At 31.7% G+C, this 25,282-nt stretch overlaps 1 protein-coding gene across 1 annotated transcript; it reads right to left on the bottom strand.

Moving 5' to 3' along the window:
- Nucleotides 1–7,547: 7,547 nt before the first annotated feature.
- Nucleotides 7,548–21,106, bottom strand: LOC115878804 (venom acid phosphatase Acph-1-like). The gene is made up of 7 exons (XM_030895408.1): nt 20,937–21,106; nt 18,984–19,091; nt 11,822–12,061; nt 11,442–11,612; nt 10,165–10,288; nt 9,809–10,023; nt 7,548–7,768 (listed from the first exon to the last, which is right to left on the bottom strand). The coding sequence occupies exons 1-7, from the start codon at nt 21,063–21,065 to the stop codon at nt 7,631–7,633; spliced, it is 1,125 nt and encodes a 374-aa protein (XP_030751268.1). The 5' UTR covers nt 21,066–21,106; the 3' UTR covers nt 7,548–7,630.
- Nucleotides 21,107–25,282: the final 4,176 nt, after the last annotated feature.

Genomic DNA, 25,282 nt, shown 5'->3' with positions numbered 1-25,282 from the left:
TGGTTAAAATTTTCCTACAATTGTAATTGAATGTGCAACATAAACTTACAAGTGTTATCTTTGAGTTACAGAACAGAACTACAATTGTAAAATATTTTCCGTAATTATAAGTCCTACACAGGTAAGTACAAGTTGCCGTGTGTTACGAAACTTTACAAGTCTATATCCAAAAGCGTACAAGTGTAGCACTTGTAGGTCTTGTGTTACAGGCCCCAGCCTGTGTGAGTAGTGATAAGTTTTCATATGTCTACAAGATATATTTTTTATTACAATAGTACTTACATATTATATTAATTATTGGGTTTCACAAGTTGTAATATCTGATTTTTACAGGGAGGTTTAAAAGGAGTATATTTCATATACACGAAGATTTAAAACAAAAGATGTTTATGCTCCATTGCTCAAATCCCAATTTGTATCAAAAAGTTTAAATATGTTTCATGTATCTTGTGTCTTCGTTATGTATAATAAAATGTTTTCGGAAAAAGTATTGACAAAAGAAGAATTTTTTGGAAAAATATCTACTATACAGGGTCCGGCAATAGTGCATCGGGCCACTACTGAAATACAGTTCATACGAAATAAACTTTTAGTCACGTGATTAAGCTTGACCGGCGCAGCGTTGCCCGCTTTTATATATTTTCTTCTAATCCAAAATATTTTTAGGAAACAAAAATAAATTAATTATAAATATGCAGGGTCCGGCAATAGTGCGTCGGGCATCTACTTAGCCCCTAGAATAAAAAAACTTGACAATTTTGTTTTAAGTGCAAATCTAAAAGTAGTATGTACCAGGATGTATTTCAGGAAAATATTTTAACTTCTATAGGGTGGCTCAAAAAGTGTGAGAGGAGTGGACCCTGGATGATTTTTTTAAATGGAACACCCTGTATTATTACGGCTTCCTTTCAGATCACTTTACACTTAACTCCTAAGATATATATAAATACATTTCGATAGTTTCAAGAGATATTAAAAATAAATCAAAAATATATATTTTTCAACCCTTCTTATAAAAAAATATTAGAAATACAAGAACGTTTAAAATCAAAACTATACTAAGTATTTACTTTAGATGTGGTCTGTACTTACTTTTGCTATAAATATGAAAATCTTAAATTATACAGGATGTTCAAAATTCTACACTAAACTTTCTAAAATATAAAATAATTTTTCTTGGTTTTTAAATGGAACACCCTGTATATTATTATTTCAATAGATGGAGAAATAAAAAATGAACATTTTTGTATTTGAAGTATTCAAAATTTTTGGTTTCATGAATATTTGCGGTTTATATTTCATATGGCATTTTCACAGTAAATTTTATCAAAGCCTCCCAATGATTTTTCTCCCGTATTTTTACCATTGAAAGCTCATATAAAATAATACTGCGTGTATCTGCGAAACCGTCGCCCCGAAATACTCTAGCTAAAAAATATTCATCTCTCTCCATTTAATACAAAATTAATATACAGGGTGTTCATTTAAAAAAAACAAAAGAAAAAATCATCTATATGATTTACGATTACCATATTTATAACAAAGCTAAGTCTAAAGTAAATACCTAAAAAAAAATTATAATATATAATTTTGATTTCAAGCTGAACTCTTTCAACCTAACTGAAACCACAGAAGAGCTGGCTTTGTGTACAATATCTCTGAAACAATGTATATCTTAGGGGTTGTAATGAAGTGATCTGAAAAGGAAGCGAAAAAAATGCAATAATATACGGGGTGTTTTCATTAAGAAGGTCCCACCTGACCACCTGTCTATATTGCATAAATTCTCAGACATTCTAGAAACTGAATGCCCGACTTGCACTATTCTGAACTCTATAAGCAATTATTATTTACATCAACAAAATTCACCTTTTTAACCGCATTTAAGGGACATAACTCGCTTTCCCGTTCAAATATTGTAATAAAGTTGCGATGAGTTTTTACGGCTATTTAGCTATCTTGTACACATTGCAGTAAAGGGAGGTTCTAAAAGAACAACGTTCGACTACCAGATGTCTGCTAATTAACATTTTTAAGCAAGTATGACAAAACTATTTATTTAAACCAAAAACTTGTAATACAAAACTAAAGTGTCAAAACGAACAATATCGAAAATAAATAAACAAATGCGACAACTTGACATTTTTTACAGCAGAACTACCACCTGAATCTCCAGCGCGAAATATAAATTCCAGTTAGTCAGCTCGGCGCCGAATATATTCATGGTTGGCAACAATGAATTTAAAAATCGCGCCCTCGATTGCGTAACTAAAAGTTTAATTGATACCAAATACACGTACATCCTAGTACATACTTTAGGTTTGCACTTAAACAGAATTCTCAAGTTTTTTATTCTAGGAGCTACAGATACCCGACGCACTATTGATGGACCCTATACCGGGTGTTGCAACGTCGGACGGGATATAGGAAATCCCATGTAAATTTTAATGGGGTCAGTGGGCTTCACAAGGTATTTTTAGAGAATAATTCTATTTAGGTTATTGACACTAAAACCCACACATTCAAAATAACTTTAGATATTTTTGATTAGCTCGTTTGTAGTTATCAGAATGATTTCTTTTAAATATTTCTCCTTTCTTATGGCCTGTATTTACTTATGAGCACAGTCAAAGGTAAAACATAACTGTCAAATGATTTATTTCAGGGTACCTATTTAGGGCTTTGTTATTATTGAAAACTCATTCCTACATCGGAAATCTTAAAGATGTATTTATAATCTAAATTAATATGAGATTAAATAAAATAAACTAATCAATTACAAGGTTAATTATAGTATTATTTTCATATTCAATAACATATTAATTTAGGTACTATTCAATTGTTAGAACTTTAGGACTTAAGAAGATGTTCAAATATTCCTCCATCGACTGCTAGACAATAACCCAGGCGATCATATAATTCTCTTCTTACATTCGCTAGTTGGTAAACTGAATTCTATTGCATTCGGCAGAAATAGCATTTTTAACTCGTCTAGATTTGGGTATTTTTTATCTTGTATATCCTGTTTTTTAAATGGCCCCAGAGAAAGAAATCATTTGGCGAAATATCAAGAGACCTTGTTGGCCAATTTACTATATGATTTAGGCCAATAACGTTACCGTTAAAACTATTATCTAAATATTCCCGAACAGCCAGGGTACTATGTGCCGGGCAGCCATCCATTTGGTACCAAACTTCCTGATTTTCCCTAGCGGCATCATGGAAAGCAGGTAAAATATGATTTTGGAGTAGTTCCAAATAATATTCTGCATTTAAAATTTCGCGTAAGAAATAATGGCCCGATAATATTGTGTCCAAATATCCCTGCCAGAAACATTTACTTTATGTGCATATTGTGTCCTTGTTTCGTCAAACCTGTGTTGGTTTTCTTTGTTCCAATATGGATAATTTTGAACATTGGGTTCATTATTTAAAGTAAACATACTTCGTCAATTGAAACATATGTTTTTTTAAAAATTCCTTATCCGTGTTTGCTCTTTCCATCATATCAAAACAAAACGCCTGCCGCCATATTTCGTCCCCATCTCGTAGCTCTTGGTGCTTTCATATTTGAAGGAATCGTATTTATGTCGTTTCAAAATCCGAAACGCTGTAGTGTGATCTATTCCTATTTCATCCTCAAGTTTCCTTGTGCTGATCTTTCCATCGTTCTCTTCCACGCCCAATAAAACTTCCAAGTCGGTATCATTTCTTGTATCTTCTCTCTTTGTTCCTGCCTTGCTTCACATCTGCAGTTATTTATTAGGGTGCCTTTGATCTCAAATCTCTGGATATTCCTTGCGATTATAGATTTTCAGGTATCGGTCTATTCGGATAGAGAGAAGCAAACATGTCCGACACCTTTTGATAACTATTTCCTTGATATTACCTTTTAATCATCAATAATTTTTCTTCGGTAGTGTAATTCATGGCTAATATTTTCGATGTAGGTATGAATTTTTTAATAATAATAATAAAAGCACTAAATAGATAAATTTCTGAAATGACAACTTAATTTGACAGTTATCTTTTTACCTTGACTGGTGCTCATAATAAAAAGAGAAATAAAAATCCGGCAATAACTCGTAAACGGGCTAATCAAAAATATCTAAAGTTATTCTTTTGAATGTGGGTTTTAGTGCTCTTCAATAAACCTAAATAGAATTATTCTCTAAAATAATTAGGGAAGCCAATAATTAACCTCATTAAAATTGACATGGGATTTCCTATGTCCCGCTCGACGATGCAACACTTGGTATTCCTATATGTAGATAACTAGATAAAATAAGTATTCGCTTTCACCATTTGTTGATGCGGTTTGTCGATGATAATTTTGGTTTTGAAATATTTATTACATTTATCCCCTTGTATTGACCAGTATTGACGCAATGCCCGATACGCCGCTGATTATGGTATATTTTTAGATATTTTTTAAATATATTTACTTACCACATGAGCAAGAACTAAGGTATCAGTATTATAACTCCTCGTTTTCTTCACAGTTCGGCTAGATACTTTTGATGATAACAAGATTATTTGAACCGTTCCTGAATATTTCATTTTGACCGTTCAAACTGTATTTCTCTGCACCAAAAGATCATTTATATTTGCGCACTTTCACCATACGACACCATCATTATACGATTTTCACGTTATGAAATGATTGAAGTTGTTTCCATCATCACTTTTATCTATTAATCTGTGATTAAGTTTCGTAAGATCAGTTATAAATTACTTAATTGCAATAAAGTGGCGTTACTTTATTATTTAAGATTTCGATGATAAGAATTATGGTATAATTTTGTATACCTACATAAGTAAAAATATAAAATATCAGATATTTCCGTAACTACAGTGTTATTCATCTTTTTCGACACACGAGTATTGTAGCTACACGATTAGATTTTTAGAAATAATTGTGAGTGATGGGATTGTTGGGGGGCTACTAAAGGCTACAATTTAAACTTATTTTCAAACCGTAGTGTCATCTGTGAAATAAAAAAAAATATTCAGGGTGTTTCAAAAAACATGTGCCATCTCTCGTGGGGAGATTCATCCTCACGTAAAAATAAGATTTATTTTTCATATGAACATAGGTCCGATTCTGCTTTGTTTCGTATCTAAAATGAATAAATAATATATAAATTGAATACAACAAAATTACTCAAAAATATTTATTTGGAATTTAGAACAATGTAAATATGCAAATCAACACAATTAAAGAGCTATAAACACATAAACTACTGTATCAATATCAAATATTTAAATAACATCAGAGATGCTGTGTTAAAGTGAATAACAGAAACTTGAAGATAAATAAATGTTTTCACAGCTTCACGGGCGTAAAACTAACTAAATGGAAACAGAAAAAAGACAATAGGAACCCACGCAAAACCTGGAATCAAAAAAAAATATGTAAAAAAACATAAATATAGGTACATAAGACTTTTGTGAATTAAATCAAACAGGACTTGAATGAAAAAAAATGAATAAAAAATATGATACATATACATCTAATACCTCATTTGTATTTTAAAAATAATCTACATACATAGCATTATTGCTATGAAAATACATAATAGGACCTATGTGATATGTAATTACGCATTTCTGTTCATCTTGTAGATAATTAATGTAGGCTAATAATATTTCAATAATCATAATTTACCTTGTGTAACTTGCTTTCAATTGCTCAAAATCTCCGATCAGTCTTTAAAGTAGAGATACGGAAAAATCCTTGGCAAAGAATATCCCAAGATTCTTGGATCTAAAGCTAAAAAAATATAAAAACAGTTAATATATTACCTATTTTTACATATAATATGGCCCATACCTACTACATGCAGAAACGTCGATTTCATCATTTTCTTTATGTAATTAATATCATATATACTTTATTAAAGTGTTAACAAGGAACTTTATATCAAAAAACATCTTTGTACTTATAAATTTCAGCCGAAATATCATAAACAAACTTCCAATCAATAAACGGCAAAAATTAAAATGGCGCCCGACCTTACCAGAGGCCTCAGGAGTTGACACATAAGCTGATATACAGACGAAAGAAGAGGACGCCGACGTGCATAAAAATGTTCCGTAACAGAAATTGACAGAAATCATATAGAAATATTCAGATTTTTGTCTAGGACAGTCTAGAAGGCCATGCTTTCTGCCTGGGTAGGACCGCGCCAGAACGGTTTCCAATTTTCCGGTTTACTGTCACCCCCCTGTATATTATTACATTTTTAGTTTCTAGAATGAAAATAAAGATAAATTTAATTAAGGTTTACCGCACTCTTACCGTTTTTGAAATATTTACGTTTTTGTGAAGATACAGTAACAATTTTAATGATTCATTTCTCTCGACGTATTTAAGTTTTTAAAACCAAATAGTGTACTGAAATTTTTCTATTTACTAAATTTTGTGTTGCAATAATAAAAATAATACTACCTCATACAGAGTATCTAAAAATGTATATTAAACAATTACTGGTTTTAAACGGCAATAACTTGTTAAATAGAACTGTATATTTTGCGCGAATCAGATGCACAATTTAATTTTTTTTACTTATCTCTTCAAGTTGTAGAATGTAGAATGTAGAATGAGTAAGAGGACGGGTTAATCACTGCGACCTTAAAGATCTATTGTGCCCCCCTTCCTTGAGTCATCACACAGTCTACAACCCATCATATCCCTGTTGTAGAAGGGACAGGGTATTTCCCATCCTCCTCTGACAACAGTTCTTCCTCCGAAGGTACACACCCTTCCACGGTTGGAGTTTGGCCCTCCGTGCCGCCCTTCACAGTCGAGGAGCTTGGATCTGTCTCCATTTTCTCCACCTCTTTAACTTGGTCTCTTTTTAGACCTGATACCGGTGTTGTCCCGTATCTGTAATAGAGGATCTCTTTCTCTATTGCCTCCTTGGATTTGAGGTCAATTCCTATTGTGAGGACCTGATCCTGACCCTCCTCCCTCGAGTTGACGACTAGCCAACTCGATGTCCTTACATTGAAGTTCTGACCCTGGATAAAGTTTAGCAGGTAGGTGGTTAGGTTAGCTTTCCCCTTGCTCCTCGGCAGAAAGACCGTGATGGCCGCCCCTTTAGGGATATTTTCTCCCTTCACTGCAACCAGTTCCGGCCCTTGCCAATTTTTAAGTTTAGGTGCGATTTCCACCAACCAATTCGCCGATTCTTGAGATACACAATCTATGAGGATCATGCCCACTCGAAAGTGTATCCCCGCAAAACGCAGCTGACTGAAAATATCAATAACAATAGAAATTCAGAACAATCTAGGTTTATTTTTTTCCATAGTCACAATACCTTTAAGCGAAAATTTAATTTAAATCTATTAAAATTAATTTTTTATTTTAATTATTATTATTATTTTAATCTATTATTAATTTAAATATCGTCAAATAATTAATCATATTAATTTTTTGACCTTTGTTTTTTTAGTTTTTTTTTATAATAATTATTCTGTACCTTTTACGTGATATTTTATTATTATATTGGGGATTTAGTTTAGAAAACAAAACAAGTAAATCTGATACAATCATTTTATAACAAATTGTTGCTTTACAGAGGATAAACATGTACAAATAAGATTTTCATAATAATAATCGTTATTATCCGTCACACTCACTGTCCGATTGGGGTATAATATTTGAAAGAAGTTTCGCAAAATCGTCAAATGGGCAAAATTCTTGACATCCTGGTAGTGTCAGTAAAGTAGGATCATCATTTTCATGGGTTTGATAATATATCTAAAACATAAAAACAAAATATTGCTTAAACAATGGTGAATTACTGGAACCATCAGCGGACAATCTCACATTGTATTTTTTTTAAATTAGTCCTAGGAGCGTGAAATTTTGTACAGTAGCCTGGTCAATCTAGACATTCGAAGGTGCATAAATTTACAAGCTGAGCCATTGTTTCTGAGATATAACACGCCACCTATAAGGTAGTCTACTTAGCGCGTTTTTTTAACGTGGTTTCCCCAGTAGGCCTATTCCACATGTCTATTGCGATTTTGTTTAATTGAAAACCTGAAAAGCTCAAAATTATTGCAGAATTAAAGATATTAGTAAGGATTAGATATTATAAACGCGATGGAAATAAAAAAATAGAAATTTACTAGTCTGATTCATAACCTTCAAATAATTCTTCTTGTTCTTCTTGATCTTCTTCTTCTTGATCTTCATCTTGTTCGTTTTCTTCATCCTAGATTAAGTAAATTGCGTCAATAGTGATGTATCGCATGTTTCTTCGTTGGTATCAAACGAATCCTCTAATATTGGTGATTCAACATTGGAACATGACGGGCCTTGACAATTTGTAAATGCCAGAGAACAAAATAGCCCAACTTTTTTACAACCAATGCACTGCATCCCTTTTTACAGTTGCAAAAAAAGCAGGTGGGAGTAAAGTCTGAATTGGTTCTAATGTATTGTAGACCAACTTCCAACCGCTTTTGGATCTAGCTGATAACCAAGCCACCCTGAACTTGGTAATATACCTGGAAAAGATGTCGGTGAGCAGCAACTGATGTTAATTTCCATCGCTTTTGTAATTTCCAATCCATAATTTTATTCTGCAATAGTTTTCAATTAAACAGAATCACAATAGACATGTGGAATAGGCCTACTGGGGAAACCATGTTAAAAAAACGCGCTAAGTACACTACCTCATAGGTGGCGTGGAAACGTGTGCATATTATGACGATTACAACTCTTTGACTCGTTATATCTCAGAAACAGTGGCTCTAAGGAAAAACGTATTGATACATTTTTATAGAGAATTTTATGATCTATAGTTTTTGTTAGAAGTATTTTATGATAAAACTTACCGTTTTGCTGAAAATGGCGAAGAAACAATGTTTTTTGCCCTTTTGACCTTTTGCAAATTTTTGACCTTTGACCTCGCATAATTTTTTTCCAGGCAGCGGAATGATTTTGAATTTTAAAATGTGGTTTTTTGTTTGTTGTTTTTAATTATATATTAAACGATTACACACGCATTTTCAGCTTGTTGTAAATTTATGTACCTTTACTCTTATTTTTTGGTTTATTTTGACCGGCGAATTTTGAACATTCATCTCCTAAGAAATAAGGGATGAGAATTTATACAAAAATTTGTGTACATTAATGATGAAAGTGAGTTCAGTAAAATTAGGGGAAAAGTTTGTACAAAAAATTGTTAGAACGGTTCTAGAAATTTTAAATTTTGTAGAGGTCCATTAAGCAGCGTAATTGAACAGTTCAAAGCGAATTTTAAACATTCATCCCTTCAACATACTTCCTATCAAGTACTTTTAATTTCAAAAATGAAAATCCAGTTAAAACCCAAACATCCACACTGTAAAAAGCAAAACAACATGACCAGATTGAACGTACGGGGTCTAGAGAACAACAATACCGCCAACGCCCTCCAAGAAGCCATCAAAGAATCACTTCCACCGATAACTTCAATCTCAATCTTGGAAGCTGAAAAAGGCTGGACACAATTAAGGGATGCGATTTATAAAACCAGCGAAGCAGTACTGGGAAAGTCGAACAAAAAGAAACAACCAGACTGGTTTAATGAAAACCTATACATATACATATACGAAATATATACGAATATACATTTAACGAAAACCTATATGCATATACAGGCTTCGTTGGAACAAAAGCATAGAGCACATCAAGCAGTCACTGCAAATCCACACAATCCAAGTCTGGTAGACAACAGACAACTTTAAAGCAGCCAACAACACGCTTCGAAGAGCGTTATATTTCTTGTTTTATCTGTTCATTACTTACTTTTAATCCATATACATTGTCGATATTGTGCACCTCGAACGCCAAGTACGATCCATATGGTGGAATATCATTCAAGGTCAGTATTTCTAAAGCACCAATAACCGTTCCTAGGTTTGTTTCATGTCCGGAATATAAGTATATTTTTCTGTCTGATGGTTCTAGAGTGCCATTTATTTTTCTCTGGCTGTCGTTTAATATCTTTTTAAGAAAGTAACCTGCAAACAAACGAAAAAGTACATTTAACTCAGATGTATTTAAGCAAAGAAAGTTATCCAAATTTTGTCCACTGAGTAAAATAAATTTCTATTTCAGTATTTCAGTATTAATAATTGTCAATGAAAATATTTAATATTTACCTGCTATAACTTTTTTTAAAGGTTCTGTACTGGTTTCGATATAGTAAAAATCGATGATGTATGATTTGAAAGGTTCAGGATATATGGCTTGTGTCCAGTTTTCTAAAGGAAGTCCAAGTTGTTCCTGAAAAATATTACGTATTACTTAGGATATACTACCGTGCTTTTATTCTAACTGTGAACATATGGATTAATATAGTGCAATGCTATTCGGCAATGTTCATTTTTAAAGTGAAACAATGAATTGATTTGAATAATTAAAATTTTATTTTAAATCTATGTCTGCAACAAACAATAATTATAGTTGGGGGTTGGAACCTTTGGTGTTACACAGCAAAATAAAACATTAAATCACCACAATATACCAAAAAACTTTTTCTTTTTACACTGGACGCGCGTTTCCCTAACCATTTTAGCATCATCAGCAGATGATTAAAACTCAACTAGTTTCAATGAGTTTTAATCATCTGCTGAGTTAGCGAAACGCGCGTCCATTGTAAAAAGTAAAAGTGTTTTGGTGTATTGTGGTGATTTAGTGTTTTAACAAACAATACGCATGTTACAAAGAAAGGTTACAAAAAAATAATATTTTGTTTCTTTTAAAATAATGTATTTTGTTTAACTAAAAATAGTTCTTGCTTAAAATATTGCAAAAAATCCAAATTTTGAATAAAAAAAATATCTTCAATTTTATTTCATGTTGGTTAAAGCAAGAAATGCTTTAACGCAAAGACAGAATGGGAGGAAGATGGGTATAATAATATGGTACAATAATCCAGAGATATTGCAATGGACCCTAACATAACCTAACCTTAGTCCAATAACCCTTGTATATAGGCTATAACTTAGATCAGAGGCGTCTCACCGGCCTTAAGGCAATAAATTCAATAGTTGTCTCACCCTTTCACATTTAAATGTCGGTTCCGTATAAATTTTCCGAATAAAAATATTCTGGCACAATCATCATCTGTGAATTGAAGGGGTGTCTGCAATAACCAGGCAACTCCACTTTTTTACGAAAATGAGATATTTACTGAATTGCCCTTTAAAAAATAGCCTGATCGTTCTTTGCAACAATCAGGTCTCTTCATTCAACAATACATAAATAGCATAATAATACATAAATTATTTGGAGTTGCATTGCTTTCGCTTGTAGCAAGAACAGGACAGCTTTTTGAGCTCCCTACTTTGGATAGCAGAATTTATTAAAATGGAGCTGCCTGGTAATTGCAGTCACCCCTTCAATTATTCTCATCATCTTCTCTGAACTATTTTACCTGAATTCGCATTCCAAAGTACAAATACAGAGCGGAAATATAATCCACTTCTTCACCTGTGCCTTCAGAAAGAGTTTTTATAAGACCATCGTAAGCTTTTAATCTTTCAGCAGTACTAGATGTGTTGTAAATCAATGGTAAGACTGTAGAACAAGCCCAAGATGAAAGCTCCTAAAATACAAAAACTAAATTATCATATAAAATTATTATAATAATTACCTTTAATTTATTGGAAATGTGTTTATAAGAAACAATTGGGTCCAAATTAAAAATATATTTTTGTTTATTTATCATTGATATCCTTTTTAATAATTTTCTAGGCGAGATATTGCACAAGGGAATATCTACTTATAATTAAAACTTAGTAATTGTCTTATTACCTTATCTTGTTCTGCTGGTAGGTAATTATACGGAATGGGCTGCCAAGATAGATCCGATTTCCATACTAGAGATCCGCTGGGCGGAAACAAACCTGCTAAAACCAGAGATATGGACATTTTGGTCCTGTTGCTGTTTGTTGTGTATGCATCTGTGACGCCAATATCCCAGTCTGTTCCCAAAAAGTCTGCATACCTTTCCCGTAACTCCACGCCCACATTATACATTCGTTCCTTTCCATCCTAGAAAGTATATTAATATCAATGTTTTCTCCATTTCTGATTCTTGAAGCCGATAAATAATAGTATATATAATTACATACCGAGGAGGTAAGTGTTTCATTACTGTCGAGAGATTGATATTGATAGTAGCGTCGAGACTAATCTCGAGACTATAATGAAAACTTTCCTCCGATGTTTGTATATTACATTTACAACCACATCATTAATTAAAAAAATAGGGACAGTATTTTATTTTGTATAAATATCCGAAATTTCGTTTTCTGTTTGGCATTTCCATATCTGTATAGTTACCGGTACCAGTAGTTATGGCGCAAGCCTTCAACAGCAAAACAAACAACTAAGTGACAGTTTTGAATTTCTCGTTCGCTTTTTCAATTTATATAACATAGAAAGCCAGAATGTTGTGGGAAAGTTCTGATAATGAAGACTACTTTAACATTGGTACTCCACCAGAACTTACAGAAGCTGCAAAAAAGAACAGAAGCCAGTTTACTTCCAGAAAAAAGTAGGGGGCGATATGAGCATTGAAAGTATACGAAAAATTGTGTGCCAAAAGAAATGCTAAGAATATTGCTTCGGAGACAGTCTTGATGGCATATTTTAGCGGCATGGCAAGGCAGAAAACGCCATCTACTCTTTAGGCTACGTACAGCATATGATACGGACAATGATAGAATTAAGGGAAAAGACTTCTTCTTCTTCTTCTTCTTTTAGAAGGCGTATCGCCTGTTTAGTTCCGGTTTCCTCCTCGTCTAAGCAACTCTCTTGCGAGGTTGACTGCCAACTGTCTTGCCAACGTTTAGGTGGTCGTCCACTAGGTCTTCTGCCATGGGGTACGTTGTTGCGAATTATTGTGGCCATTCTGTCGGGGCCCATTCTATTGATATGCTGGTTCCATTCTCTTCTTCTTTGCCTTATCCATCTGACAACGTCGTTTGTTTGGCACTTTTCTCTTATGTCTACATTTCCCTGTCTGTCCCTCAATGTGTATCCAGTTATCATTCTTTAGGTCTTCATTTCAGTAGTTCTTAGGATTCTCTTTGTTACTGATGTTTCAGCTCTGGTTTCCGTACCATATGTCATCACTGGTCGTATGCAGGTTTGTATATTCTTGACTTACATTCTGTACACAAATGTTTGTTTTTCCATATGGGATATTTAAGATGTCCTGATATTGCGGCAACTTTATTGGCTTGTTTCCTTACTTCTTCTTCCAGGAATCCTGAGCTTGTAATTTTGCATCCAAGGTATTCGAATGACATTATCTGATCAACAGGTTTGTTTTTTTATTACCAATTTGCACCGTAGAGGCTCATTTGTAATGGTCATGTATTTGGTTTTATTTGTGGAAATTTGCATGTTAAGTTTTTCTGCCTGTCTGTTAAAAGCTTGTAGCATTCTTTGGAGGTCGTTCTCTGACTCTGCAATAAGTACTGCGTCATCGGCATAGCATAATATGTTTACTTTATGCATTCCCATTCGATATCCTAATCCAGTATTCTTGACGGTTTTTATTACCTGATCCATGATTGTTTCTATTGTCATAGAAGGTGTATTTGTGTTGTTCTTTATGGGGAAAATATGTGTTGTTTATTCTCAATTCGTTCTGTCCACAGAATTCGGTCAAAATTTTGCCATTTCTATTAGTTATATTCTCGTTATATTTTTGTTTTATTCCATCCACTACCTCGTTTCCAATTCTTGCGTTTAAATCCCCTAACAGAATTATCTTTTCATGTCTTGGTATTTTGTCTATCGCTGACTGTAGGTTTTCGTAGAAGTCCATTGACGTTTCTTCAGGTTTATTAATGTCGGGTGCGTACACTGATATAATGTGAATGGGTTGGTCAAATATAATCTTTACTCTCAGGATTCTGTCGCACACGTATTCTATGCTTTCTATATTCTGTTCATATTTGTCATTTATAGCTACTCCAACGCCTGATGTTGCTCTTTGGTCTTTTGGTACGCCTGAGTATGTTAAAATGTAGTTATTTAGTTTTGTTGTTCCTTTACCTTTCTTTTTTGTTTCGGAAAGTGCACATATGTCTATTTTATGTTCGTTGAGTTCGGGAATTAGTTCATGGCGTTTCGAATAAAGTGTTTTTATATTCCCTAGGCCTTACTTTTTCACCCCAAGGAACCACTTGAAAATATAGATATCAGAAAAAATAATTCACGACAATCAATGTACCAAACACTTTACTTTTAAAACATCATCAGCAACTAATTAGAATAATTTTAATCATCTGCTGATGATTCAAGAAACACACGTCAGTGTAAAAAGTAAAGAGAGTATTTTGGCGTATTATGGTAAACTAGTGTTTTTTATTTTCTGTTGTCAGACCTAAGGGTCCAACCTCAAATATATACTTGGAAATATACACAGAATAAAAATAGTCTTTATAGACTTTGAGAAGGCTGTCGACTCGAGATATCTTCGACTCGAATAATAGAAGCTCTAGCGAAACAAGGTATTGACAGGCCTTATATAGAAACTCAATTGCCAATATATACAAAGAAACCAACGCAAGAGTAATGATGCAGACAACAACCCCAGAGTTTCCAACTGGCAAAGGAGTAGGAGAGGGAGTCGATATCGTCAAAGCTGTTTACAGCAACATTTGTAGAAATCTTCGGTCAACTGGACTGGACCAACAAAGGATTATAAAGAGATGGAGAATATCTCTCTATCTCTCTATACCCATCTAATATTCGCTGATGACATAGTCCAAATTGCCAATAGTCCTGAAGAACTACAAGCACAAACTAATGAACTAAATACAGCCAGCAATAAGGTGGGTTTTCGAAATGGTTAGCAGTAAAAGTAATGTACATCGAACTGAGTGGAAAGAAAATATATTCTAATAAATAACACAACAATGTAATATATAAGAAGAATATATATATATATATATATATATATATATATATATATATATATATATATATATATATATATATATATATATATATATATATATATATACTTCTTTTATTCGTGGTGTTGACAAAGAAGTGACACCCAGAGTTTTAGTGTCATTTACGGTTACATTTTAGACTTGTACAGTGGCAAATATGGTTCATTGCGACAAGTGGCTACTCAAGGTTCTCAATAGTTATATTTTCATACTGTAGTTTGGGTGGGGTTTGATTGTTGAGTTTCTGAAAAGATTTTTATCGCTTTTTGTAGTTCACCATCGCTTAATGTCATTTGAATGTTAAATATTATTTTATACTAAAATTTGTATTACAATTCTCTCTTTTTTGAGATCTTGCTTTTCTTTTCAATTCTAAAGTAATTTCTAGTCTGGTTCTATGTAAGGGAAAACTTTTCTTTTACTTAAATTAATTTATCAAGTTGTCTAATGCCTGTTTTCTCAGTGTAGCATTGATGTTATATTGCGCATGGTCGATCTCACTGATGAAACGAACCAATGTGATAAAATATTTCTATGTAGTTGTTTCTCTTTCACTCTTTTTATTATATGCATAAGTTTATCCTTTTTTACTTATCAAGACTAACATATTTTACCTTTTTAAAACTATATGGTGTTCGTTAGTGAACGATCGGCAGTGCTAACAGAAACGCACTTTACTGTAAAAATCTTGAAAAATTAATTCGTTTCTTTCGTCTTTTAAGTATTTACAATAAAATAATTAGATCGTTCATGAAGCAGAATTATTGCTATTGTATTTTAAGATTTTGACATGCAATTTTCGTGTTTTGACTTTGTACTCACATACACGTTGTATTGTTTTTTTATAAAGTTTTTATTAGTTAGTTGCATTATTATTTTAAAGTTGATTTTACTACTGCATTTGAGAAATGAGGATTCTTTTGATTGTTGAGCAATGTTGTAAACTTTACCATAATCCCACTTTGGTGAGTTGCATTTTAATAGTTTTTTACAAGAATAAATTGTATTTAATTACTATAATTGTAAGAGTCTGAAGAAGAGGAGTAACTGGTCTCGAGAAAGCTTGACTAAACAATAAAGGGTTTTTCCTTGAACTAACGGCCTTCTTATTAGACTGCATCCCCAAGACACCTGTTTGAATATTTTTCTCAACTAGTCAGTCGCGTAGACTACTCTATCTCTTTATATATATATATATATATATATATATATATATATATATATATATATATATATATATATATATATATATATATATATATATATATATATATATATATCTTCTGCTATATATATATATATATATATATATATATATATATATATATATATATATATATATATATAAGATATATATATATATATATATATATATATATATATATATATATATATATATATATATATATATATATATATATATATATATACATATTTGGAACAACTTAATACACAGCTCCGGATCTCTACTATCAGAAATCAACAGAAGAATTAAGTTAGCATGGAGTACTTACGGAAGAAACTCAATCATATTCAAATCTAGAATGCCACTCTATCTAAAAAAGGAAACGTTCGACCAATGTATACTACCAGTTATGACCTATGCATGCGAAACCTGGACACTTAAAATGGACATCATAAGGAAACTGCAGGTCACACAACGCTCAATGGAACGAAATACACTGGGAACAATGAAGAGAGACCGTAAAAGAATATGGTGGATATGTCAAAAAACCCAGGTAATAGATGTCATCCACAAAGTCAAATCCCTCAAATGGCAATGGGCAGGACACCTGGTAAGAAGAACGGACACAAGAGATGGACCACAAAAGTACAACATAGTACCCACGTGGAATTAAGAGGCCTAGAAGAAGACCAAACCAAGGGTCACATAGCCAAAATAGACAACAATGGGCCCAACCTACAAAGAGAGTATCTAAATATGCCAGGGGGTAATCATCATAATTGGAAATGGTTGAATAAGCTGAAAACGATGATGATGATGATGATACACAGAATTGTTTTTAAATATACAGGGTGAGTTTCCCTACGCTGTTCTCTATGGGTATCTCGGAAAGTACTAGAGATAGAGTGTCGGTTAAATGGGGAAAAGAATTGCAGTTTTATTGCCGTCATGCGCCGTTCAGATTTCAGAAAAAGTTCATGGCTTACTAAATATTTCGAAAAAAAAAATGAAATTTTGGCTATTTCAAAAATTGTCCCCCTAATTCCATTATAATCTATTTTAGACAAAAAGTTTTTTGAATAGAAGTTGTAGATAATCACATCATAATGAAACTGTGCCCTACGTTTTCTTCTAATGCCTGTCATTTTGACATATGACACAAACATATGTTTTTTTAAATGGAAACCATATAGTTGGCCATGACTTCATAAAAAGCGCCATTTTTTAAGTTTTTCAGTGATATAAGCTATAATATGCTTCTTTCGAATTACTGAGTTTTAGCCAATTCTTATCAATTTTAATCAATTTCACTTAGTTAGCCATGGGAACAAGTTCAATCGTCGTTGCTCTCAGTAATGTGAAACTGTCACATCCAAACTTTGTAAATTAAAATAAACAAAAATTGTAAATATGAATTTTTCAAATGAAAAAAAAAGCGTGTAGGATTATTGGTTGAACTTTTCTTGGCCATACATTTTCGAAGATACATTGACCGGTGAACGTTACTTACGTTTTTAGAAAAGTTAAATTTAGATACTCGCGCATCAATAAGAGTGGCTTCCATTGCTTTCATTATGACACTCACCCTCATAATGAAAGAAATGTTAAAAAGTATTTATATCATAATTATGCAAACTCAGGGATAGGAAGAGGTGGACTAATTGCATAGGCCTCCTCGATCACCTGACCAATCCATTTTAGATTTTTTTTATGTTGTATGGTTAACAACAAGGTTTACAAAAAACCTTATGGATTAAGAGAGGTACTCGAAGAGGCGGTATGGAAGAAGTTTATTAAAGTCGACCGGCCATTCTGTGGGAAAAGCTTTGTTTTTAAAAAAAGATGTATTTTATGCACTCAAAACGATGGCGGTTTTTGAACATTTGCTAAATAACTTAACTTAAAAGTGTACAGTACGTCTGCTGGATCTGTGTCTATGAAAGGAATGCGGCCAAAAACATTTAAATAAACAACAATATATTTTATACGTCGACTTAACGAGTACGTCACCGCAAATCGCTCTGCCCACTCATTTTATTGGCTACTTGCAAATTTGTCAATTTTTATTTTTTTTTTTTTGTTTTTTTTTGAAGAAGAAAAACATCGAAAATATCGTTTCCCCTCTCACGGATGCCCCGTAGCTATAGAACGGACAGACGTACTGTATGTAGTGATATTAGTTTTTTTAAGTTTTTTATTTTGTGTCAGGTAAATTGTAAAGAAACCGTTTAATAAAATATTCTGTCTTTTATAAGTTATAAATCATAACAGAATAAAAATACCATACCAATAAGTGAAATTAGCCAAGAAAGATAAGAATTGGCTATAACTCAGTAATTTTTCGAAAATAAACATATTATAAGCTTATATCGCTGAGAAGCTTAAAAATGGCGCTTTTATGAAGCCATGGCCAACTATGGTTTCCATTTAAACATATGTTTGTTGTCATATGTCCAGAAATGAAGGCAGGCTTTAGAAAAAACGAGACACAATCTCATTAGGATATGATTATCTACAACTTTGATCTAAAATAGATTATAACGGAATTAGAGACGATTTTTAAAATAGCCAAAAATTAGTTTTTTCGAAATATCCTAGTAAGCCATGAACTTTTTCAAAAATCTGAAAGGCACATGTTTATGACCCCCACAAAACACAATTCTTTCCCCATTCAACCGACTCTCTATCTCCAGTAGTTTCCGAGATGCCACAAAGAACATCGTAGGAAACTCACCTGTATACTATTTATTGCTGTGGAGTTTTTCTGGAGTTGGCATTATCGATATTTTGAAGAAAAAAGTTATGAAGTACTTACATTAGTTAGTTGTCCATAACCATATGGTTTATAATAACTTTCATTGTAGTATGGGTTACTTTTCCATAAGTCATATTTACCGGGAGTTCTTTCGCCATGTCTGAAAAGCTATTAAAATTTGTCATTTTTTTCTGTAATACTATTTATTTAACATAATCTATTACCATCTATATATTATAATCTACTGCATTACCATCTAAGTCTGTTAATAGATTGTTTTTTATACAGTGAAAACTTTATAATTAAAATTTTGAGTTTGAAAATCAAAGTAGGGGCTCAAAGTAAACTCGACTTTTTTATAAACTCATTTCTTTTTAATTTTTTTGTCTACTGTTGCAATATACAGGGCGAGTCTTAATAAGTCAAATATTTTCAGGTGTAGATTGATAAAGAAATATATTTTTCTTTTTACCGTTTTTCAAATAAGTCCAAAAGAAATAACCGAGTAATTCGAAGTCCGAGTTTGAACATTTAAAAAAAATTGTTTGTTTTAAAAAATTTTGAAACCACCACATTTTTCTGTATTTGCATCCCTTTTTGTGTCGTAACCGTAGAGTAAACTCAAAAAAAACAATCTAAAATGTCAATATTCCATGGGTATATTGATATAAATGCAGTCCTAAATTATAAGAAAATGCATTTTTCAGACGCACAATTTAATTGCCTATCAAATGGTATTATACCAAAAATGGTATAGCCGTTTGACAAACTGGTAGCCCGTCTGATTCTCTAAAATGTATAAATTGTTCCATTAAATTAAGTTAATGCTGTTTAAAGCTAAATTATTTAAATACATTTTTAGACACTGTATGAGGTAAATTATTTTTTATTATCGCAACACAATTTCTAAATCAATAAATAAACTTCTGTAAATATTTAGTATTAAAAACTTTGATACCCTTGGAGAAATGGAGCTCTAAAATTTTTACTGCAATTTCCTACCAAAATTGAAAAGATTTCAGAAACAGTAGGTTTAAGTGTGATAAACCTAATCAAATTAACCTTTATTTTAATCGTAGAAACTAAAAATGTAATAATATACAGGGTGTTAAATTTAAAAAAATACAACTTTGATATTTTTTATTTATTTGGGACAATCTGTATCTTGAAAAAATATTTTTAAATTATAGCTCTAATACTCTTTCAACGAACCCAAAACTTACAATTTGCAAAAATCTAATCGTTTAGCTAAATCTAATCGTTTTAAAAAAAATTAAAATAGAAAATTGAGAATAACAACTTCTATTGTAATTTCTAGTGTCTTTTTGAAAAATTACAAAGAAAAATATCGAAATTTTTTCGAAAATTTAGGAAGGTTTTGAAATAATAATAAAGTGTCGGAATCTGGACATAAATAATTCGGTAAACATATTGCATTGAAAGTAGTAATAATTTAAGGCATCTGGGTATATTTAATAGTTTAATTAAAAATATTTAATACTCATAGTAATCTACGCTTTGTATCGTCAAGTTGTTGCTAGGAGCTTGTTTAACGATTAATTGCGCAAAAATACCGTATGGTCGAAAAAAACGGCGTCGGAACGGCTGATGAATTACAATCGATCTTAATTTTGGCGAGGTCAATCTCTAGCTCTTTTACCAAACGACATAGGACTTGGATTAAGGAAAATTAATATAATTATAGAAGACTAAAAAAAGGATAGGACGTTTCCAGCCACACAAATTTATTTCAAACAATATTTTCTCGAATTTTAAACAACTATTTTTTTACGCAGAGTACGGGGCAAGTAAATGCCATCTAGGGCTTGATCACGCCAAAATTATCATCGATTTTTATATCCAGCACCCTGTGACGCCGTTTATTTTTTCGATCGTATGGTATTAGAACGCGCTATAGGTTTGCGATGTATTATAGTAAAACATTCAATGGACATATCGATTTTATTAATACTAACTAGCGTAAAATATTTTTTTAAAAGATTTTTAGCTTACCACATGGACAAGTACCACGGTACTGCTATTATAACTATTTGTTTTATTGGCGTTACTGCAGGAAATACTCGACAATAAAACTATTATCGCTGAAACTATTAATATATGGATCTGGTTAAGGTTCATCATCTTGACTGGCAAATCCCGGCTGTCTGTACTGCTATTATATGATTCACGGTCAAGTACTTCCACTATACGAGTCCTGATAAATATTAATGTTTTATATTTTAATTGATAGATAATTTCAATTACTTTTTTTCTGTATTATTGGATAATTGCAATTTTGTTAAATATAGAATCAGCAGACGACCGTAGAAGATAGTGGATTATTTTTAGAAACTTTTATTAATCTTAGAGTTTTTTTTAAAGTACTTAAGTTAACCCCACGAAGTAGAATAATAAGATATATCATATACATATATCATAAAAAGAATTTTTTAAAGTAGAATAATAAATCATGTGATTAAGCCGGTCCTACACTATGCTTCCAAGTTCCAAAGTTGGTTCCAACGTTGGAACCAACGTTGGACGCATCATTTGGCATAGTCTTCGACAATATTGTAATTCACAAGTGTGTATTCTACTGTAATCACCGGTCACCAACTGGAGGCCCAACTTTATTTAGCATCGTTGATAATTACCCGATAAAAGTTCAAATTGTGGATTTTTTTTCACTCACCAGATATATTTCGAAGCTTTAAAATGTCTTTTTCCGAGTTTTTAAAAATGTTATAGTAAGTATATAAAAATAGTTTTAAATATGTTTATCTCTCACTTTTTATCAATCAAATTTAATAAAGGAATATTTTAAGTTCACAGTAATGTATAATATGAGAAAAAAAAACAATAAAAAATAGATATTTTTCATAGTATAGGTATATTATGTATTTTATCGATATTTTACGGTATTACCACAGTCACAGTTGACAATCATCGATTTATCGGTAGGTGTGCAGACATGGTAATTATAATCGATAATAGAAGGGTGAAAAAAGTTATAAATCGGTAAAAAGAGGTATTTAAACTATAAAGTGATTATAAGTGTGTGCAATTATACAATTTAAAAGGTATAATGCCTTATAGTGTTCCGTGCCGCGCTATAAATTACGGCCTAACCCCAAAACCCACATTTTTCGCTTTCCTAATGATAGGAATATTCAGAAATAGGGGCTCCAAGCTACTCATCGTGATGAGTTTGTGGTGACAAAATACAGCAGGATGTGTGGTCTGCATTTTGATAAGGAAAGTATACTTTGCTTTATCACATATACAGATGAAAAAGCCGATTTTTTGTTATTAAATACATACATTTTAGATCTGAAATTAGAAATCTATTTATATGGCCAAAAATACTACAGTCCAGGTAAATGAACTAACTACCATTTAGAAAGAATTATTATAAATGAAAATTGATGTTTGATTGATGTTTATTCCTTGATTCACTTGTTTTACAAACTAATAGTAATTAGGGTTCGGAAGTAGTTAATTAAGACATCGCCTGATTAAGTACGTGTAGTTCTAATACTAATATTAAACTACCTTTTTCCCGTTCATTAACTACATAAAAACTACTTTAATAAACTACGCATTGATATTACGAAAAAAATATCCTATAGGTTAATTCTGATAGAAATAATGTAATGCATATGGCTTTTTATTTAAGTAAAGAATTATTTATACATTCATTCAATTATTAAAATTATTATAAAATATGAAAACTCAAAATATTTTAATATCTATAAGATAATAACCTAGTAATCTTTGTCAAGAGTTTGTAGAAAGTAGAATATGATCGAAAAAAAAGGGCGTCAGCGATGGCTATGAAATGAAGATCGCTGTCATTTTATATGCAAAATTTTATGGGGAATGTCATCGATCATCATTTCCAAGTCAACTAGACGCCTTTTTTTTCGATCATACGGTATTTTTCAACCTGATTTATAATATGGCCATCGTTTAATAATTTTCCGCTTTATAAGAGGTCTAAATAATAAAATGTGAATATTATATTTAAAGCTATATTTCTTCTGTTTTCCCAAATATATTTATATGTATTTTCTAAAGCTCTTACTTATCTTTTACCTCATCTGAAACCTTTCATATTTGAAAGTTACATAAACTACATCCTAAACTACATTAACTATATGTAATGTAGTTTATGTTGTTTTTAAGAGTAACATGTAGTTTTCCGAACCCTAATAGTAATACTGATCAAAATATTAGTCATGCTTGTTATTTACTAAATTCTTTAAAATGCGATGAAAATAATAAAAAATTTCTAACTTTTATCTGTGTTCAATATTAAAGTTATTAATTTGAGTTGAGTAACAGGTTGAGCTTGAAGTAATAAAATATTGTTTTAATGAGTAAAATATGAGGTATGTTTTAATAGAGAAGTTGCAAACTGATCAGCATTATTACAGCATAAATAAATACAATGACGATGGGTAATGTGAGATGGGATATCAATCTGATGTTTTTTAAAATTTATGTTTAATTATTATTTATTAAAAATTAGGTGCAATAAAGTTTATATCTATTATATACGTATAAAGTGTATCAAATGCAATCAAAGTTTAGGCCTCCAGTTGATGACGTCACGAATAAGATTTCCGGCCTTGTTATTACGGTGGTTACGATTCTACACGATGTGGCAAATGTTCATGTGTCCAACGTTGGAAGATGTTTGACACTTCTTGTGGGACCGGCTTTACAGAAAAATACTATACAAGGTGATATACCTAAGAGTAGGTTAGCAGTTAATGACAAAGTTAAAGTCAATTTTTTTTTGTCGCGAAAAAAAAACTCATACGTGTTTCCTTGGTACCTTGGTAGAATATACCACCCCTAAAAATATTTTCTCTTATTTAAGACTCGCCCTGTATATCAGATTTCACTTTAAAATTATTTAATGGTAATATAGCAATTATTAATAATAAAAAATATACTCTTTAAAATTAACAACAATTGCGCCATATTAAACTAAAAAAAAATATTAACTCTTTTTTTTATCTTAGAGTATGTAGAGTACTTATTAAAGCTACATAAAAACAGATAAATATATATTTACTACGTCTGTATGTTTTTGGGACATTTGAAGTAATTTTTAAGTAATATTATTTATCTAGATATTTAAATACGCAGATTAATAACTAAAACATAATTAGGTAGGTATATCAGTAAATATAAAAGGAAATTGAATTAAAAAAAACCGAAAAGGTATTACTATATACTAGGTAATTATAGCTAATTAAAACTAATTACTATCACCAGGTGGTGCTTCATTTCAGTGCATCATTTACTTTCATTCCTTAGCAGTTCAGATGAAGTTTTAAAGGACGATGTTTTGTAACTGACATTACTTAAAATCACATTTTAAATTAACCATTACTACCTGATAAGAATTACTTAATAAGGTAAGACACCAAAAAGTTTAAAATATTTGCTCCCCAGATCGTAATCCGAATGAACATATTTGTTACATACTTATTAAGTAGAAGATTAAGATCCATAATTTCCGCAGCTTAAAATACAGAAGAAGTAGCAACTCCTCTAGAACCTGCTTGAAGATAATAATAACAATAATAATAGCTCCTGTATATAGCGTTTAACCACGTTTAACGCCTTGGGAGTAGCAAGGTACTACAGCTTGCCATGCTAGAGAGCCGTTCGGTATACAAGGAAGGTAATGTGGCTTCAACGGCCTATTATTACCTCAGGATTGTTAATCCCAAGTACTCATTTCAGGCTGAGTCCTGTTTTAAGATAAACATGTACCTGTTTTAAGATAAAGATTGATATTCTCATGAGGGGCATGAGCAAGCAAGGAAACGAGTAACTACTGTCACGTTGAGGATACGTATTTGCAAAACAATTATGAAATGGCTTGTACCCTACAAATTTTTTTATCTTTTGAATATTGTTGGTAGTTTGGTAGAATAAAAAAAGTACATTCGAAGTGAAATTTAGTAAAATTAAGATAAATACCCCTTTTTGAAAACCTTGTATTTTTCGTAATAATTGAGATATCAGATTGAATGAAATAAGATGTTGGAATAAAATCAACTACTATTAAAATTGATGACCCACGTCCAATTCCACACTGCACAAAGTGTCATTGGAGGATTTAAAGGACATGTTTGAAAAAGTGATATACAGGGTTGTTCACCACATATGACACGGAGTATTGTAGCTAAACGATTAGATTTTTACAAATTGTAAGTTTTGGGTTGGTTGAAGGACTATTAGACCTACAATTTAAAAATATTTTTACAAGATACAGAGTGTCCCAAATAAGTAAAAAATATTATAGTTGTTTTTTTTAAATGGAACTCCCTGTATATTAT

Source organism: Sitophilus oryzae, unplaced genomic scaffold, assembly GCF_002938485.1.
Source record: "Sitophilus oryzae breed Bouriz unplaced genomic scaffold, Soryzae_2.0 scaffold_1531_pilon_pilon, whole genome shotgun sequence".
In the NCBI taxonomy this organism is placed as follows: domain Eukaryota; kingdom Metazoa; phylum Arthropoda; class Insecta; order Coleoptera; family Curculionidae; genus Sitophilus; species Sitophilus oryzae.
Note: the sequence above shows the minus strand (reverse complement) of the source record. Positions and strands in the feature narration are given on the sequence as shown.

Coding starts and splice junctions, on each gene's coding strand:
- LOC115878804 (XM_030895408.1), bottom strand. CDS start 21,065: ATGATGAACCTTAACCAGATCCATATATTAATAGTTTCAGCGATAATA. Junction 12,062..18,983: donor GTTATGGACAACTAACTAAT/GTAAGTACTTCA, acceptor TATACTTTCTAG/GATGGAAAGGAACGAATGTA. Junction 11,613..11,821: donor TACCAGCAGAACAAGATAAG/GTAATAAGACAA, acceptor TTTGTATTTTAG/GAGCTTTCATCTTGGGCTTG.